This window comes from Loxodonta africana, chromosome 20 (genome assembly GCF_030014295.1).
Source record: "Loxodonta africana isolate mLoxAfr1 chromosome 20, mLoxAfr1.hap2, whole genome shotgun sequence".
NCBI classification, from domain to species: Eukaryota; Metazoa; Chordata; class Mammalia; order Proboscidea; family Elephantidae; genus Loxodonta; species Loxodonta africana.
Genome location: NC_087361.1, coordinates 56,346,510 through 56,366,388, shown reverse-complemented (window position 1 = coordinate 56,366,388; position 19,879 = coordinate 56,346,510). Strand labels below are relative to the sequence as shown.

Sequence of the window (19,879 nt, the reverse complement as noted above, 5' to 3'; positions counted from 1 at the left end):
TCTTCAGCAAAATTTTGCTTGCGTGTGATATTGATGATAGCGTTCTGTAATTTCCACGTTCGGTTAGATCACCTTTCTCAGGAACAGGCATAAATATGGATCTCTTCCAGTCAGTTGGCCAGGAAGCTGTCCTCCATATGTCTTGGCATAGGCGAGTGAGCACCTCCAGCGCTGCATGTTTGTTGAAACATCTCATTTGATATTCCATCAATTCTTGGAGCCTTGTTTTTTGCCAACGCCTTCAGAGCAGCTTGGACTTCTTCCTTCAGTACCATCAGTTCCTGATTATATGCCACCTCTTCAAGTGGTTGAATATCGACTAATTCTTTTTGGGATGATGACTCTGTGCATTCCTTCCATCATGAAGAAGAATAGGGCATTAGGATTGGAGGAAGATTCATTAACAACCTGCATTATGCAGATGACATAACCTTGCTAGCTGAAAGTGAAGAGGACTTGAAGCACTTACTAATGAAGATCAAAGGCCACAGCCTTCAGTATGGATTACATCTCAGCATAAAGGAAACAAAAATCCTCACAACTGGACCAATGAGCAACATCATGATAAATGGAGAAAAGATTGAAGTTGTCAAGGATTTCATTTTACCTGGATCCACAATCAACAGCCATGGAAGCAGCAGTCAAGAAATCAAGACACACTGCATTGGGTAAATCTGCTGCAAAGGACCTCTTTTCTGTTGAAGAGCAAAGATGTCACCTTGAAGACTAAGGTGCGCCTGACCCAAGCCATGGTATTTTCAATCGCATCGTATGCATGTGAAATAATGAATAAGGAAGACCGAAGAAGAACTGACGCCTTTGAATTGTGGTGTTGACAAAGAATATTGAATATACCATGGACTGCCAAAAGTACGAACAAATCTGTCTTAGAAAAAGTACAACCAGAATACTCCTTAGAAGCAAGGATGGCGAGACTGCGTCTTACATACTTTGGACATGTTGTCAGGAGGGATCAGCTCCTGGAGAAGGACATCACACTTGGCAGAGTACAGGGTCAGCGGAAAAGAGGAAGACCCTCAAAGAGGTGGATTGACACAGTGGCTGCAACAAGGAGCTCAAGCGTAACAACGATTGTGGGGATGGCTCAGAACTGGGCAGGGTTTCGTTCTGTTGTGCACAGGGTCGCTATGAGTCGGAACTGACTTGATGGCACCTAACAACAACAAAACTAAGTGACAAGGTTAATTTCACAAGATTTTCAAATTTGGTCTCAATGCAATGCAGGTCACTCGTTTACTCAACAAATATTTGATCTCTTTCCTCCAGGCACTATTCTAGGCCCTGAGGACACAGTGGTAAGCCAAAGTCTCAGCCCTTCTGAAACTTGGAGGACAGGTATATTACACAGGTGAAGGTCACGATCAATAGGCTTTCATGAGCAGCCTATGGTAAAACATCCTAGCATTTGAAAATCTTGCTATCCACTTAAAGATGTCGTCATAAAGAACTGGATACAATCCAGGAGACACTCAGTGACAAGGAAGCACAATACCAGTTGTTCTCCAACTTTACCACACAGGAAAGAGCCCTAGAGAACTTGTTGAACATACCAATGCTGGAGTCCCACGCCCAGGCAATCTAACTCTGAGATGAGCTGACAGAAACAATAACCCTCAGTCATTGTTGATGTCGGTGATCTGAGGTCCAGAATTTGAGAAACCCAACCAGCCAGTGATGGAGCCCTTCAGAAGGGAACGATCACATGCAAAAGGCTCAAGACAGTGCTACGCAGGGGGATTTCAGCTGAGTAAGGTAAACCCAACCCTCGTATAATTCATTCTCTATAATTCACAAATTTAACAAATTAAAAAGATGGCTAAGACTAGAGGAATTTACCATCACTTTCTCCTTAATTTCCTACACGAGTTTTGAGAGTTTGTCTCTACCCAGGCATTTGGGGAAATGGTGAACACATGCAGAGTTCTATACCAATATTAGAGATAAGCATTAAGAAAGAAATTGCCAGCCAACAGAGAATAAATATGCTAAGAGTGAAAAACTTTTCAAGGAACTAGCTTGCTACCAGTCATTTTATGCCCTATTTCACAATGCCGAGTATCTATCTGAACAATCCACGGGGTTCCAAAGTACATTAAAAATGTGTTCATTTCCTCTCTTACTCAGGCAGAATAATAATAGTTTTGCGAAGGTACCACGTGCCTCGGCAATTTCAAGAGATACATTCTTTAGACAAATACCAATTTTTTTTAACCTACTGTCAGAAATGCCCCTTACTGGAATCACTTAAAGGTGGCTGAAATAATTTTAACGCTGAAAGAACTTTAATTTTTTTTTTAAAGATGTCTTAGTGATAAGCAAACACTCATCAAAAACAACGCATTTCAAGACTAGCCAAAAAAAAAAAAAAACTAAAAATCACAAAAAGTGTCTCTTCTTATACAGTATCTTGTTCTCAGATAACTTTGAGCTGTTTAAGCTTCTGCACTCTCAACCTTAAAATCATCTAAAAATAAAGATACCCAGGCAGACGCATGCAGCACATTTTAGGGGTTAAGAGCGCACCACGCAAACCGGCTGACCTGCCCTCAGACCCCGTCCACTAGGAAATCCGTAACCAGATCTCTCGGCATGTTTCTTCAGAGGTGCCACGGCACTAGTAAATACACTGCCTCCCTGCTGACAGAACTGAAAATTTTCCAGATGACATTTGCTTGTTATTGTACTTGTTTTTAGGATCTGTGCTTTTTGCTGCCCTCGATTTTTATTATTTGCATGTTTCGTCCACGAAAATCCTTTAGGGGAGGATGCCAATAGATAATCGCACAAAGAAACGCATCTGGCCAGAAAAGCCTGCATGTATTTAAAATTTCGGATCGGTGCAGCACCGACGATGGCAAACTTCTAAAGGAAACTTCTCATATTTAAGAGGCTATCAAAAACCTCCATTGCCTCCAACCCCAAGGAGAAGCCACTCATCTGTTCTCCAAAAGCAGACGCTTCCTCGGTCCGAATGCCAACACAGAAGACGCCCGCAAGAAACGTCACCTGCGAACCGTCTTCGCGCCCCGGGCAAACGGCAGCCGAGATGCAGCCTCTCCCCGCGGCCCCCTTCCCGGGGCTGCGCGGCGTCTCCTCCCGGCCTGGCGCCCACCCGGAGCGAGGGCTGCGCGGGGAGGCGCGGCGGCCGGGGCTGCGGAGGGGCCGCGCTCGATGCGGCGCCCCTGGGCGGCCCGGCAGTCGGGCTCGGCCGCGCGGCATTGAGCGCCCTTCACCGGCGGATCATGCAGGCAGCCGGCGCCGCCAACGGGAGACGCGCCGTGGGCGCGGGGAGGCGGCGCCGGCGAGGGGCGAGGCTGGGCCGGCCCCCGCGCTCCGGCGGCCGAGAGCTCCCGGGTCAGCCCTGGAAGGACCGCCGGCCGCCGAGGGGGCCTCGCGCTGGAGGCGCCCCGCAAGCCCACCCCGGCCCGGCCGCCGCCCGGGAGGATGGAAGGGCGAGGCGCGCGGCGGCGCTGCAGGGCGGCCCCAGGGACGCGCGCCGGCCCGCGGGAGGGCGCCCCGGGCGGCCATGGCGCCGACCCCGCGACCCCCGCCCAGGCCGCCGCCCTCCGCCCGCCTGCTCCTCACCTCATCTCCAGGCGGATCCGCGCGGCCGCGCCGGGCAATCAGTGCAGCGCACACGCCGCGGGCAGGCGCTGACCAGCCGCAGCACCGCTCACCATCCCCGCCCGCCTCTCCGTCGATCCCGGAGCCCGCTCGGGATTCTCCCTCGCGAGCCGCCGTACTACGGAGCAACCAAGCTGCGCTCCCTCCCCTGGCCCGCCGCTGCTCTCTACCTCCTTCGCTCCCTCCCTCGCTCCCTCGCTCCTTTCTCCCGCCTATCTCCTCACATCCCTCGGCTGCCTCTCCCGCCCCACCCACCCTCCGTCCCCGCCCATAAGCGGGCGGGGACAAACAGCCTGCCAATCAGAAGAACGGGCCTAACCCTCCGCACCGCCCCCTATCGCTAGCTCCGCCCGCCGCGGGCCCGAAGGAGGAGGAGCCGAAAGCTTGGAGGAGGACGGAGTGACAGCCGAATAAGCCAATCAACATGGGCGAATGGGGCGGGCGTAGGCCTCTTGCCTCCCCACCCCCACCTCCTCCGCGAAGTCGTAACCGGAGGTTTCTGGTCTGTGATTTCTGTGTCGGGGCTTATGGAGTTTAGATCCACGATTTCAGTGCATCTGTCATTGCCTTTCCAGATACTAGATAGGGTGCGTTCAACTAACTTAGTTACGGAAAGTGGTCAGGAATACGGTTGGACTGAGGAAGGGTGTGGTCTTTAAACAGAAATTTGCATAAAACCTCCCCCGTTTATTGGTAGCCCCTAGTGAGGGGCCTGGCTCCGCCCCCGCGCGGGCATGCCGGGAGATGTAGTTCCGAATCCGGTTGCTATGGCGTTCTGCGCAACCTCCGGAGGTCGTGCCCAGCCCTGCAGGAGTGACGAGTTAACAGACCAATAGGAGCAGCAGCGTGGAGCGAAGGGGTGGGCTCTCTGCGGAAGGGCTTGAAGGTGGCGGTGGCTAAGCTGCAGGGCTTTGGGGCCGCCCGGAGACAGGTGAGCCTCGGGAAAGGCGATGTGTGTCTTGGGTGTCAGGGCTTTGGGGGAAAGGTGGAAGGACACCGAGCGGAACCGCCAGCTCTGGGTGGGTGGTGGTTCGCATCGCATCCCCACCTCAGACGTGCTCACGTCCAGGCCTAGCTTAGCCGAGGCCGCACAGGAGCGGATAAAACTTGGCGGACAGTTTCCTGGCGCGTTAAAATACCAGGAAACCGAACCCATGGCGGTCGAGTGCATTCCAACTCCTAGCGACCCTGCAGGACAGAGCAGAACTGCGCCATAGGGTTTCCAAGGCTGTAATCTTTACGGAAGCAGACCACCACGTCTTTCTCCCGCCCGGCTGGTGGGGTCGCACCGCCAACCTTTCAGTTAGCAGCGAGCGCTTTAACCACTGTGCCACTGGGGTCCTTACTGGCCCTGTATGGGTTTTTAATTGTAGGTTTTATCTCCGTTTGCATCTCTCTCCCCTTCTACTTATCTCCCAGGTTTCGTCTATCTCCCAGGTTGCGTGTATCTCCCTTGCTTTTTCTCCCTAACTCTTCTTTCCCCTGTACCCCCTCTATAATCAATTACCGAAAGGAAGGTGGCTTTAGGGCCAGATTTGCTCTCTTCATCCAGCCAAACAGCCGAATACCCCGGAGCAATGCGGAAGAATCACCTGGGGATTTTGTCAAAGTGCAGAGACCTATTGTCTGGGGACAGGCCTGAGAACCTCCTCCTAGGAGCTGCCAGTCCTGTTATGGGTACCAAGGTGCCTCATCAATTCTATCCAATGCAAATACAATGCGAACCACTTAGGTAACTTTAAATTTCTGGTGTCCACATTTTTAAAAAGTGGGAAGAAAAACGTGAAATTAATATAGTAGTATATTTTATTTGGAAACCCTGGGTGGTGTAGTGGTTAAGTGCTACAGCTGCTAACCAAAAGGTCGGCAGTTCGAATCCTCCAGGCGCTTCTTGGAAACTCTGTGGGGCAGTTCTACTCTGTCTTATAGGGTCCCTACGAGTCGGAATCAACTCGACGGCACTGGGTTTGGTTTTGGTTTTTTTATATTTCATTTAACACAGTATAGCCAAAACATATCAATAAGTAATCAATATAAAAGCTGAAGTTTTTTTTTTTTTCCTAAATCTTCGAAATTCGGTCTTTTGCACTTAAAGCACATCTTAATTCCGACCAGGCAAGTGCTCAGTAGCCACATGTGTCTAGTGGCTGCTGTGTTGGACCGTCCCTGTAGATCCAGATGATATAATAAGCCACTGCAGAAACTGAAAGGTCAGGTTGCTCATAGCCAGACTTTCTGTCTCTTTGTGACACAAGCTGAAGAGCTACCTTAGAGGTTCTCTCCCAATTTACAGAAATAAGTAAATATATTGAATGCTAATTTGGTGCCCATTGCTGTCCAGTTAATTCCAACTCAGCTACCCTATAGGACAGAGTAGAACTGCCCCAAAGGGTTTCCAAGGAGCAGCTGGTGGATATGAACTGCCAGCCTCTTGATTTGCAACCGAACTCTTAACCGCTGCGCCACCAGGGCTCTTACAGGTATTATTTAATCCTCACAGCAACTGTGTGAAGTAATTACTACTATTATACCTATTTTATAGGTATGAAAACTAAAGCCCAAAAACTCAACCAAACCGAACCTGTTGCCATCAAGTCCATCCCAACTTATGGCAACCCCACGTGTTACAGAGTAGAACTGCTCTTTTGGGTTTTCATGCCTTCCACAATGCTGCTGGGTGGGTTTAAATCGCCAAACTTTGGGTTAGTTGACAACCATTTGCACCACCCAGGAACCAAATTAAGGCTCCCTCCCCCCCTCAAAAAAAAACCAAACAGATTGTTGTCCAGTCAATTCTGATTCATGGTGACCAGAAAGGTTAAAAGTAGCCCAGAGTCATACAGCTAGTAAGTAAGGGGGCTAGGATTCACTTAGGCCAGTTGTGACATATAAATCCTGTCTACAACCACTGCAGAGTATTCTTACTAGCTTCACTTTGCTGATGCTCCTGCTCCAGGTTATGGGAGGGGATGAGATGTTCACATTTGAAATGGAGAGGGCTCCCCACAAAATCAGGCTACCTCTCACTGAAGTGGTTTGATAGATTTACAACTCTCTGTACTGTGATTTTAAAATGAAAATTCTGGATTGAAGAAAAGAGTTGAGAACCTCAAGGAAGCACTTAGGCCTCTAGACCAGGGCTGTACCCTGGTCAGTAATGAGTCTTGATTCATTTTTGTCCTTCCTCAAAGAAGGAAGGTGGGTGAACCTGAAAATTCTTAAAATACTTCACTATGGAATCACAGTGTTTTTTGTTTTTGGTGAACTCTCTTTTTTCTAATTGATAAACATGAAGGTTTTCTTGCCCCTAAACGGTGAACTTTACATAGAATGTTTCAAAGACAACATTAGAAAAGCTGTCTTTGCTTTTCTTAAAAAAAACCCAGTGCTGTCGATGCTTTTCTTAGCTCCAAAGAATTAAGGGGAGTTTTTAAGTAGACGAGCAGGAATACACATATCCATACATGATAAGATATGGTATTTTACAAAATAATTTTCTTCCATTTTTGTACATTATAAATATGATACATTTTATGAAAATTATTTTTTCTTGATTCTGAACATACTGGTAAATATTTAATCACATTACAATTCATATTTTATACTGAAGCAAACAATGGATTCTTCAAGATGCCTGTTGTTGTTAGCTGCACGGCCAGCCCATGAGTGTCAGAGTAGAACTGTGCTCCACAGGGCTTTCTTTGGCTGATTTTTGGAATTAAATTGCCAGACCTTTTTTCCTAGTCCATCTGAGTCTAGGAGCTCCACTGAAACGTGTTCAGCATCATAACAACATGCAAGCCTCTGCTGACAGATGGGTGGTAGCTCCACAATAGGTGCGTTGGCCAAGAATCAAGGCAGGTCTCCCCCATTAAAGGGGAGAAGTCTACCACTGAACCAGCAATGTCTCCAAGATACTATAGTGAATTCGAAAATTAAATAAGCATTTACAAACTGCAATAATAGTAAACCAAAAAACCAAACCCGTTGCCATCGACTCATTTCTGACTCATAGTGACGCCATAGGACAGAGTAGAACTGCCCCATAGAGTTCCCAAGGAGCGCCTGGTAGATTCGAACTGCTAACCTTTTGGTTAGCAAGCATAGCTCTTAACCACTATGCCACCAGGGTTTCCGCAATAATAGTAGGTAGAGAAAAAATCAATTGCCATTGAGTCACTTTTGAATCATGGTAACCCCATGTGTGTCAGAGTAGAACTGCTCCATAGGGTTTTTAATAGCTGATTTTGGAAGTAGATCACCAGGCCTTTCTTACTAGGTGCCTCTGGGTGGACTCAGACCGTCAACCTTTCAGTTAGCAGCTGAGCAGGTTAACCATTTGCACCACCCAGGGACTCCAGTAGGTGGAGAAGACTGCCGTGGTTAAGTCGAATGGAAAGGAGGGAGAGGAGTGTGGTAGAAAGTAACAAAAATTCCTCAATCGTTTATCTCCCTACTCCCAACCTCCACCTACAGTTCCCATGTCACGTGATTAAATCAGAGTAAAGGGAATTGGCTCTATTCTGTAATACTATTGGGCTCGTTGTTCTCCAGTAGTACAATATGAGAAGATAAGGTGCTAATTCAAAAATGTAAGTGCAAGTTATGTTTTTATTTTTCTGGATTATACTTTGTTAAATGGCCTTATGTTGAATAGTAACTGGACCAGATATTAGATATTCCCGATCTGTGGAATAAGGACCATCCCATCTCCTCAACCCACCCAGCACGACACCATTCCAAGATCCTATAGTGAATTGGAAAATTAAGTAAGCATTTACACAGGTACTGGCAGGGGAGTGCCTGATTTAAGAAATCTTGGACTCTTAAGGAAAAATATATTTTGTAAATGAGCAGATAATAAAAGTAAAGCTATCAGAGGAAGGGTGATGAGTTCTCTTGAGATTCAGGAGGGACCACTGTTGAGAACCACCGTGCTAGTTTGGCACATCTGGAAACTGCTGTTGGGAACCACCGTGCTAGATTGGCGCATCTGGAAACCACTGTTGGGAACCACCGTGCTAGATTGGCACATCTGGAAACCGCTGTTGGGAACCACCGTGCTAGATTGGCACATCTGGAAACCGCTGTTGGGAACCACCGTGCTAGATTGGCACATCTGGAAACCGCTGTTGGGAACCACTGTGCTAGACTGGCACATCTGGAAACCGCTGTTGTGTAGATAGGCAGCACCCTGAAATCCTCTCTTAGGAACTGCTTTTTATGCTCCTGCCTGAAGCCTTTTTGGTACAAAAGAAAACTTTTCCTTTTCTGATTCTTAACCTATATTTACATCTTAGGTTGCATAAATGTAGATTATGCTGCACAGGTATAAGTTTGGTCAATATTATCCCCCTGTCCCACTCAACTAATGCTGGAACTCCCTTTATCAAAGTGCACATCCAGCCTCTGTTTAAATCCCTTAAGTGATAGGGACTAAGCAACTTCATGTAATTTCCATCTTTAAATTTTGAATTATCTACCTAAAACCTGAAAATAAAAAATTCTTGTACCATGTAATTGCTTTTCAGAGTTCAGTTAGGTGTGAGCCACTGTTATGTTTCCTGTGCCATCTTTTTTTTTTTTTTTTTTTTTTGCGGGGGGTTCGCTTAAACCAGATGAAGTTTATTTCTCTTTCATGTACAAGTCGAGGTAGGCATTCCAAGGCTGATGGGTTGCTCCACTGTGTTAGGGACCCAGGCTCCTTCTATATTGTTGCTCTACAGTGCATTACCTGCACTCCCAAGTTCACCTGGTGATTTATTCCAACGTCAGCCGTCAGTAGCAGCGTTACAGCAGCAGGAAGGGCCAGTTCTTTTTCTTTTCTTTTTTTGGTGAAAATATACACAACAAAACCTACATCTTGTAACAGTCACAAGAGAGCAGTGCAGTTGTATGGAACAAAACAATGCCACCTGTGCACGCATTCCTTATGCAGAGTTTCCTTAGAGTAGACAGATTTCTAGAGACTGTTGCTGACACAGTGTAAAGCTGTTTTGTCGTTGTTGTGACTGTACATTTGCCTCCCTTTTGGGCTTAAGGTTAGGCTTACCATCCTCTACAGCCTGCCAATGTGCAGTACCTGAACCTAACCACCAGCTAGTTGCTTTGATTATGCTGACTGTATTTTTAACCAGATATCTGGACACATGGTTTGAAAGATTTCTTCTGATTTGTGAATACATACGAAAAGTCTCACAGATGAATAAGAAAACATAAATCTTAATAAGTCACCTCTTCTCAGATGATCAAAATGGAGATGAAGGTTTCCCCCTAAATATCCAGAAAGAATTACCACACCGTGCACGAGGCCTGAACAGAGCAGGGAATAGGGCATTGGATACACGACAGCCAAGGGCCTGGCATGGTGATCGACTGAGCACATGAGGCCACATTTCAGAGTTGACTTCCATCTGTTTTTCTGTAGCTTAGCTGCCTGACAATACTGTATATCATTGCTTTCCTTAAAAAATGAGGGTGAGTTAGAGACATTACATTGGAATCCTGAACCTGAAGTGAACCTGAAGTTTGTGTTGAGAAGCAATAGAAGTACGAGCATATGGGAAGACTTGAACTTTCTGGAACTGAGTTGGCCTTAGGGTGGGTGATGGGTTGGGTGAGATAGGGAATTGAGGCCATTCACCAGTCTGTGTCCAGAACTCAGGCCTACAGCATTGAGATATTAGCATACCATCTGTGCTATGATGATGTCCCTTGAAAATGAGCCAGGATATTCTAAAGGATAAAGAAGCTTTAGGGTTCATAATGCAGAGGAGAAAATTATGACTGGAAAGAGTAAACTCTTGTTCTGGGGAAATATTAGCCCAGTTTTATGTCTGTTGAATTTTAGATTGATCTGATGCTCAGGACACTCTTGGTCTGAAGGTATAGATAAGGAATGATCTGTCGAGGTTTTATTTACAGTTATTAATAGATGAACTCCTTGGGAGTAGAGCAGAGTAGAAGAGCAAGAGGAGTTGATATTGCTGTTTTAAGTGAGTGGAAACCATTTGAAATTTCTTCCCATTGATTTTTTTTAAATAGACCATTACTTTTATTAACTACTTTCTTGAAGTGTTATTTTTCATCATATGTTTAATTTATGCAAAGCCCTCTTTTCTGCTTTGTACTAAAAATTACTTAATTTTTTTAAAGTAGACCCTTATTAACTACTTTTTTAAAGTGTTATTATAGTCATGTTTAATTTATGCAAAGTCCTCTGATGTGCTTTGTACCAAAAATTACATAAAATAGATGTCTTTTTAGTTCTTTCTCCTGATTTTAAAAACATATTTAATATGCAGCGATTGTAAAATTTGAAAGTATTATAAACATAATCCTCAATATGTGGACTCGTGTCAAATATTTTTAAAACCTGATATCCCTATAAAATATAAAACCTTTGTTTTTAAACACATCTATTTTCATTAAAAAGTTGTATATAACACTTTTATATCGCAATGTTGACAGTAGAACACAGAAGTTTGAAGTTACATGATACTCATTCTTAGAAATAAGTGTAATACATTTTATGTTTATATTTGGTATTCTATAGTATAGTATAGAATACCAAATATAAATAATAGTTATTTTACTTCCTATGTGCAGATATCTTTTAATTAAGTAAAAATTGTTTTAATACATTAAGGGTTCCACTTAATCTGGACCATTTCCTAAGAAACCATTTGGTCTTGAGTACCATTTATTCTGCCATTTTCTTAGGGTTAGGAACTCAGTATTCCTGTTACAGATTTGCAAAACAAATCATTGATATTCAGTGTTCTCCTGGCTATATTTATAAAAACACTTTCTTCATTTTGTTACTTTGAGGATATTTTTAATCTTCTTGTTGTTGCCAGGTGCTGTCAAATCAGTTCATACTCATAGCGACCCTATGTACAACAGAATGAAACGTTGCCCAGTTCTGTGCCATCCTCACAACTGTTGCTGTGTTTGAGCCCATTGCTGTAGCCACTGTCAATCCATCTTAACAAGGGTCTTCCTCTTTTTCACTGACCCTCTACCTTGCCAAGCATGATGTCCTTCTCCAGGGACTGATTCCTCCTGATAACATGTCCAAAGTATGGAAGTCTTGCCATCCTCATCTCCAAGGAGCACTCTCTGTACTTCTTCCAAAATAGACTTGTTTGTTCTTCTGGCAGTCCATGGTATATTCAGTATTCTTCTCCAACACCATAATTCAAATGCATCGATTCTTCTTCAGTCTTCCTTATTCACTGTCCAGCTTTCACGTGCATATGAAGTGACTGAAAATATCATGGCTTGGGTCAGGAGCACCTTAGTCCTCAAAGTGACATCTTTGCTTTTCAACACTTTAATTTCTGATCCTAGGCAGTTATTTATTGGACCAACCAAACATTATTTCTTTCTACCTAGCCAGGCCAATTTCTACATACTTTGGAGGAATTATTTAGCAAGAGCTGACTAAAAATATTGGCTATATTATATATATTTGCTTTAGGGGACTCTGACAAGCAGTTATTTTCCAGGATCTTTGAAATTGGGGCACAATGTGAGGTGCCTATGACTTCTGACCAAGGAGACACACCATATGTATTAAGATGCAGTGGGCAGAGAAAACAGTGGTTTTCAGAGTCACAAAAGCAGATGCTTTGAAATCAAGGTGTTGATTGTTCCACTTCTCAAAAAGGCAACCCAGGTAGCTCCAGGCTGAGCTGGAGCAGAGATTTACTTATTTACTAATACGGGATGTTGATCTTTTTTAATACGGGATGTTGATTTTTCTAGGCACTAGGTGGGAAAGCCTCCTCGGTAGTAAGTAAATAAGGCAAGGTTTTATATATTAGTATGTAACAAAATATAGTAGCATAATACAGATAGGGTAGGCCGACTGTCACTGGTGGTCATTTCAGGGAGGGGCTAGGACTTGATTTACTTAGCAGAATCTGTCTACCCAGTGAACAAGCAATGCCTGGAAGCCCTGGGCCAGGGGTGACCATATGGTGTGAAATCATACCGTGGAGGAGTGAGATAGAATAGGCTTGAAAGCTGGGTGGGAGAGGTTAGATTTCATGTTGTAGGGCATACACAGCTGCTGTGTCTGTGCTTAAGAGTCCCTGAGTGGTGCAGACGGTTAAACGCTCTGGACTGCTAACTGAAAGGTTGGAGGTTTGAGCCCACCCAGAGACACCTCAGAAGGAAGGTCTGGCAATTTACTTCTGGAAAGATCAACTCTTGGAAACCCTAGTAGCATAGTGGTTAAGAGCTACAGCTGCTAACCAAAAGGTTGGCAGTTCGAATCCACCAGGTGCTCCTTGGAAACACTATGGGACAGTTCTACTCTGTCCTGTAGGGTCGCTATGAGTCAGAATCAACTTGACGGTAGTGGGTTTGGTTTTGGTTTGTGGAGCACAGTTGACTCTGACACACATGAGGTCATCATGAGCTGGAATCAACTCAATAGCAACTGGTTACTGGTTATGCTTACCTTCTTCCCCTCTATCCCTGGACTCTCCCACCAAGTACACTGACTCACAAACAGACCTTCTATAACAAAGGGTTTGTAAGTGCCAGAATTAATCTTTTGACTTAGCTCACTCTTTATAATATACTTTGTTGATACATGCTACATACATAATTTCTACATATGTCTTGATTTTATAGTTTCTGTTAGCTCCAGCATTCGACTATAACATCCTGGAAAGCAGCAGCCACAGCTCAACTACATTCGGTAAAAACCCTCCATATGAATCCATAAGATCCACTAGCATTCAGCATGCAGGGCTGGCTACATGGGTGTGCAGCCTGTACGGTCACCCTGGGCCTCGTGCTCAGGAGGGACCCACACTTGGTTTAATGCTCTGCTGTCATCATCTTAAAACTTTAATAATTTTTTAGCACGGTTCCCACATTTTCATTTTGTACTGAACCCCTCACAGTTCTACCAACCAATACTTGATAATTATTAATCCTAGAGTATATAGAATTCCAATTTTAAAAGATATATTGAATGTTAGCTCATTGAGGAAACCATTAAATATAGTTGTTAAGAATAATGACTTTGGAGTAATTCAGACCTGGTCTGTGACTTAGTTCTGGCCCTGATGGTGCTGAGACCCTAGGTATGTGCCTAACCACTCGAAGACTCGGTTTCTTCACTAAAATGAGCATGTACAGGAATGTTCTTAACGGAACAGTTTGTAAAAGCCCTGTAGTGAGCTGAATACTGTCATCGTCCCCCACCCTGCAAAATTCATGTCCACCTGGAGTCAAAGAATGTGATCTTATTTGGAAATAACATCTTTGCAGATGTAGTTAAAACGAGGGTAGAGATGAGACCATGCAGGATTAAGGTGAGCCCTAAATCCACTGAATGTCCTTGAGAGAGGCATAAAAAGATGTAGACAGAGAAGAAGGCAATGTGAAGATCGAAGCAGAGATAGAGTGATGTGTCTACAAGCCAAGGAATGAGTAAGCTGCCTCCAGAAGCCAGGAGAGAGACATGGAGTAGTTTCTCCGTCAGAGCCTCCAGAAGGAACCAGCGCTACCACCATCTTGATTTTGCATGTCTGGCCTTCTGAACTGTGAGAGAATAAATGTCTGCTTTTAGCCACCTAGTTAGTGGGCATTGGGTATGGCAGCCCTAGGAAACGAATACAAGGCCCAAACTGGAAAGAAGTCAAACATCCACCTGTAGTGAGATGGATCCGTACTGATTTATTCATACAGCGGAATACTACACAACAATGAGAATGAAAGAACTACCACTCCAAGGAACAACGTGGATGAGCACACAAACATAATACTGAGTGACAGAAGCCAGACACAAAGGAGTATGATTTCATTTATATAAAGTTCAAAACCAGATTAAACGAATCTGTGCTCTTAGGAGAGAGGGTCCTTGACAGGTGGAGGCGATGACTAGAAAGCGGTCCAGGGGGCTTTTGGAGGTCTGATCATGGTTCCCAATCAGGTTGCAGCTTACATGGACACATTCCCTTTGTGAAACTCAACAAGCTGTACATTTAGAATTTTGTGCACTTTCCTGTATTTTCTACTTCTATGAAATTTACATTTAAGAAAATAGTCTTGCCTGTAGAATTATTATGAAAGTTAAAGAAACAACTGTGGAGCCCTTAGAGATGCTTCAGGCAGTTTACATAATAGTTTTAAATACTTCCATGAAATGGTTTATAGAGGGTAAGAGGAATTCGGGGCACAGTTTCAACAAGTGTCTTGAGTGTCCACTTTTTCCTTTTGTGTACTCTTTAAGTCTTTTAAAGCTCTTAAAATGACACATTTGGTAAATAAAACTGAGCTTCTTGGTCCTTGTAAGATGTTCTTTTCCTGAGTACATCTAATATTTTTTCTTGAGTGAGAAGGTGAAATTAGGCTTGTGCTTGCCTTTGCAATGAAAGGTTGAAGTGTAAACCCATTTGCACACAGAGATTGTTGATATTCTCTTACTGGATCCTTTTTAAGAAAGAACCCTAAATTGGAAGAATACATTCATGGTTGTCATTTCCCCCTTACCAGTACAGTTTAATTTTTGCATTCATTTGGTCTAGAAGACATTTTTTGTTTGTTTCATGTACTTTTTCTTGTTTTTAGGTGACTATGAAAGGCTTATATTTTCAACAGAATTCCACAAACGAAGAAATAACATTTGTATTTCAAGAAAGGGTAAGAAAAATTGTTTAATCATTAACTGAAAGGAAATAGTATATCTTCTGTATCTAATAGAGCCTGTGTTTTTTTCTAATTGGACTTTTTTTTAATTACAGACTTTTTTATTGTACTTTAGATGAAGATTTACAGAACTAGTTTCTCATTAAACAGTTTGTATACATATTGTTTTATGATGTTGGTTAACAACCCCATGACATATCAGCACTCTCCCTTCTAGAGTTCCTATTACAAGCTTTGGGTTCCTATTACAAGCTTTCCTGTTCCCTCCTGCCTTCTAGTCCTTGCCCCTGGACTGGTGTGCCCCTTTAGTCTCATTTTCTTTTGTGGGCCTATCCAATCTTTGGCTGAAGGCAGAACCTCAGGACTGACTTCATTACTTAGCTTAAAGGGTGTCCGGGGGCCATGCTCTCAGGGTTTCTCCAGTCTGTCAGGCCAGCAAGTCTGGTCTTTCTTTTTGTGTTAGAATTTTGTTCTACACTTTTCTCCAGCTTTGTCTAGGACCCTCTATCATGATCCTTGTCAGAGCAGTCAGTGGTAGTAGCCTGGCACCATCTAGTTGTTCTAGACTCAGTCTGGTGGAGGTCATGGTAGATGTGGTCCATTAGTCCTTTGGACTAATCTTTGCCTTGTATCTTTAGTTTATTATTCCTTGCTCCCAAAGGGGTGAGACCAGTGGAGTATCCTAGATGGCCGCTCACAGGCTTTTAAGACCGCAGACGCTACTCACCAAAGTAGAATGTAGAACATTTTCTTTATAAATTATGTTATTCCAATTGAGCTAGATGTTCCCCGAGACCATGGTCCCCATAGCCTTCAGCCCAGCAATTCAGTCCCTCAGGGAGTTTGGATGTGTCTGTGGAGCTTCAGTGACCTTGCCTTGTACAAGTTGTGCTCACGTCCCCAGTATTGTGGACTGTCTTACCCTTCACCGAAGTTACCACTTATCTATTGTCTAGTTAGTGTTTTTCTATCCCCACCTCTCCTCTCCCTCGTAACCATCGAAGACTTTCTTTTTGTGTGTAAACCTTTTCATGAATTTTTACAGTAATGGTCTCATACAATATTTGTCCTTTTGTGATTATTTTACTCAGCATAATGTCCTCCAGGTTCATCCAGGTTATGAGATGCTTCACAGATTCATTGTTTTTCTTTATGGTTGCATAATACTCCATTGTGTGTATGTACCACAGTTTGTTTATCCGTTCATCTGTTGATGGGCATCTAGGTTGTTTCCATCTTTTTGCTGCGTGAACAGTGCTACAGTGAACATGGGTATACATATATCTATCCGTGTGACGACTCTTATTTCTCTAGGATGTACTCCTAGGAGTGGGATTGCTGGATCATATGGTATTTCTATTTCTAGCTTTCTAAGGAACCGCCATATCGTTTTCCAAAATAGTTGTATCATTTTGCATTCCCACCAGCAGGGCATAAGAGTTCCAATCTCCCCACAGCCTCTCCAACATTTGTTATTTCCTGGTTTATTGATTCGTGCCAGTAAGTGCCAGTAATGCCAGGGGTGAGACAGTTTCTCATTGTGGTTCTGATTTGCATTATCTAATGTATAGTGATCGCGAGCATTTCTTCATGTGTCTGTTGGCCACTTGAATGCCTTCTTTGGTGAAGTGTCTGTTCATTTCCTTTGCCTGTTTTTTAGATTATTTGCCTTTTTGTTGTAGAGGTGTTGGATTTTCTTATAGATGTTAGAGATTAGACCTTTGTCTGATTTGTAAGAGCCAAAATTTTTTCCCAGTCTGTAAGTTCTCTTTTTACTCTGTTGGTAAAGTCTTTTGATGAGCATAGGTATTTAATTTTTAGAAGATATTAGAGCCTATTTTAAATGACCTGTTGTAAGTTATTTTGAATGGAACTAAATGAATAAAAATTATTTAAATGAAACTCCTCTAATTAGTTTTCTTTAATGTTCATATGAAAATGTTGGCCTGTGTTGTAGTGTAAATATATTTCTAAAAGAATTGCTACAAAAGAGATTTTTACATCCTCTGGGTATTGATGATGGTGTGAAAGGTACTAGTAAAACAAAACAACCTTATTCTAAACAGTTTTTTTTTTAATATGTTGCAAAATTAACCCAAGTTATTCTGAATGCCACAGTAAAGTGGGTTTTCAGATTATAGCCATATTTCAGAAAATACTTTTATCTCACATTGTGAATGAAAGAAGTGGGAATGCATTGTTTTCTACACTAATTTCTGGGCTTTGCAAAATTACCTCATTTACTAAGCTTTAAATAATCTTTAGTGTTTTGACTGTCTTAATCATAGATAGAATTTTCATGTATTGGTGATTATTATGGCAAGCCAAAATCATTCCACAGTATTGCATAGTAGTAACAGGAGTTCTTGGGTCATGAATCCAGTCTGTTTTTCTTTTTGTAGTCTTTTCACTAACTCCAAAATCATTTTGGATCAGAAGCCTGAATCTCAGATAGTCTGGCTTCTAACACTGGATCAAGAGGAAGGTCCAAGAGGTTTAATTGCTCTTGGGAAAAATCATTTCCAGGTTCACCCAGTTATGAGTAAAACTCACAGGTTCATCAATATTATTGAATATTTTTATAGCAGCACCCAGTATTACCAAATCTTGAGATTTAAAAATACCAGAATACTGTGTTCGTGGGAAATAAAGCAGTGGTAACGGAACATAATCCCCTTGACAGGGCCTGTGCAAACAGCTCTTCTTGGCTAACTTTTGATATAACTTGGGGATATCAGGGGTTGAAGAAAGTGTTTTCATTATTGGTTCCAAGTTACAGATATTTGAGCAGGGATATTACATTTAATAATGTGGGTAGATGGTGTTGAATGCCTGAGCTTAGAATACTTTTTACCTTTCAAGTTTTATCTAGCTGTGGGATAGGAGGGAGAATTAAGTCCCATTAAGTTCAGTTTGTATTTTGACCCCAGAATCCCATGGGGTGTGCTGAAATGTCCAAGACAGATATTAAATGAGGAAAAGATAAACAAGTGACCCTAAAGAACTTCATTTGTAGCATTAAGAACACTCTTAACACCAGTTAAGACTACACGATGTATACATGTTAAGTGTGGATGTCCGATGCTTTGAGATTACTTAGGTTGAAATATAGTATTTGTTGCTCTACTTTGTTATCCTAAATTTATTGTCTACACATATAACCATCTTGGTTTCTGAGTACCTTTCAAAATATGAACCCTCAAGTTTTGTTTTTAATTTTACCTCAAAATTTCCTTTATTTTTTATTTTTATAGTGCTTTTTTTTTTTAAGTGAAAGTTTAAAAATCAAGTCAGTCTCTCATACAAAAATTTATATACACCTTGCTATATACTCCTAGTTGCTCTCCCCCTAATGAGACAGCACACTTCTTCTCTCCACCCTGTATTCCTGTGTCGATTCAGCCAGCTTCTGTCCCCTTCTGCCTTCTCATCTCACCTCCAGACAGGAGCTGCCCACATGGTCTCATGTGTCTGCATGAGCCAAAAAGCTCACTCGTCACCAGTATCATTTTCTGTCTTATAATCCAGTCCAATCCCTGTCTGAAGAGTTGGTTTTGGGAATGGTTCCAGTCTTGGGCTAACAGAAGGTCTGGGGACCATGACCTCTGGGGTCCTTACAGTCTCAGTCAGACCATTAAGTCTGGTTTTCTTATGAGAATTTCAGGTCTGCATCCCACTGCTCTCCTGCTCCATCAGGGATTCTCTGTTGTGTTCCCTGTCAGGGCAGTCATCGGTTGTAGCTGGGCACCATCTAGTTCTTCTGGTCTCAGGATGATGTAGTCTCTGGTTCACGTGGCCCTTTCTGTCCCTTGTGTCTTAGGTGTTCTTCATTCTTCTTTGCTCCAGGTGGGTTGAGACCAATTGATGTATCTTAGATGGCCGTTTGCTTGTATTTAAGACCCCAGACGCCACTCACCAAAGTGGGATGCAGAATGTTTTCTTAATAGATTTTATTATGCCAGTTGACCTAGATGTCCCTTGAAACCATGGTCCCCAAACGCCCACCCCTGCTTCTCTGGCCTTCGAAGTGTTTGGTTTATTCAGGAATCTTCTTTGTTTTTGGTTTAGTCCAGTTGTGCCGATCTATCCTGTATTGTGTGTTGTCTTTCCCTTCACCTAAAATAGTTCTTGTCTACTATCTAATTAGTGAATACCCCTCTCCCTCCCTTCCTCCCCACTCTCATAACCATCAACAAATATTTTCTTCTCTGTTTAAACAATTTCTTGAGTTCTTAAAATAGTGGTCTCGTACAATATTTGTCCTTTTGCAGCTAATTTCACTGAGCATAATGTCTTCCAGATTCCTCCATGTTATGAAATGTTTCACGGATTCATCATTGTTCTTTATAGATCCGTAGTATTCCATTGTGTGAATATACCATAATTTATTTATCCGTTCATCCACTGATGGGCACCTTGGTTGCTTCCATCTTTTTGCTGTTGTGAACAGCACTGCAGTGAACATGGGTGTGCATATATCTGTTCGTGTAAAGGCTCTTATTTCTCTAGAATATATTCCAGGAGTGGAATTGCTGGATCGTATGGTAGTTCTATTTCTAGCTTT

The 19,879-nt window shown here is 43.0% G+C and overlaps 2 protein-coding genes across 9 annotated transcripts in view; one reads left to right on the top strand and one right to left on the bottom strand.

Moving 5' to 3' along the window:
- Window positions 1-3,735, bottom strand: part of ITSN1 (intersectin 1) — a 176,454-nt gene extending 172,719 nt beyond the window's left edge. The window contains exon 1 of one of the 3 annotated variants that reach the window (XM_023548435.2): window positions 3,607-3,735. The gene's annotated coding sequence lies outside the window, so the exon portion shown is untranslated. The remainder of the gene's footprint in view (window positions 1-3,606) is intronic. The other 2 variants (XM_023548438.2, XM_064273214.1) reach the window with 2 other exon arrangements.
- An 806-nt stretch (window positions 3,736-4,541) lies between these two features.
- Window positions 4,542-19,879, top strand: part of CRYZL1 (crystallin zeta like 1) — a 37,200-nt gene continuing 21,862 nt past the window's right edge. For 5 of the 6 annotated variants that reach the window (XM_064273220.1, XM_010590300.3, XM_003410296.4 and 2 more), the window contains exons 1-2: window positions 4,542-4,576; window positions 15,238-15,309. In XM_064273220.1, coding sequence (XP_064129290.1) covers window positions 15,244-15,309 — 66 coding nt within the window. In that variant the 5' untranslated portion in view covers window positions 4,542-4,576; window positions 15,238-15,243. Of the gene's footprint in view, window positions 4,577-15,237; window positions 15,310-19,879 lie in introns of those variants that run through there. The other variant, XM_064273218.1, reaches the window with a different exon arrangement.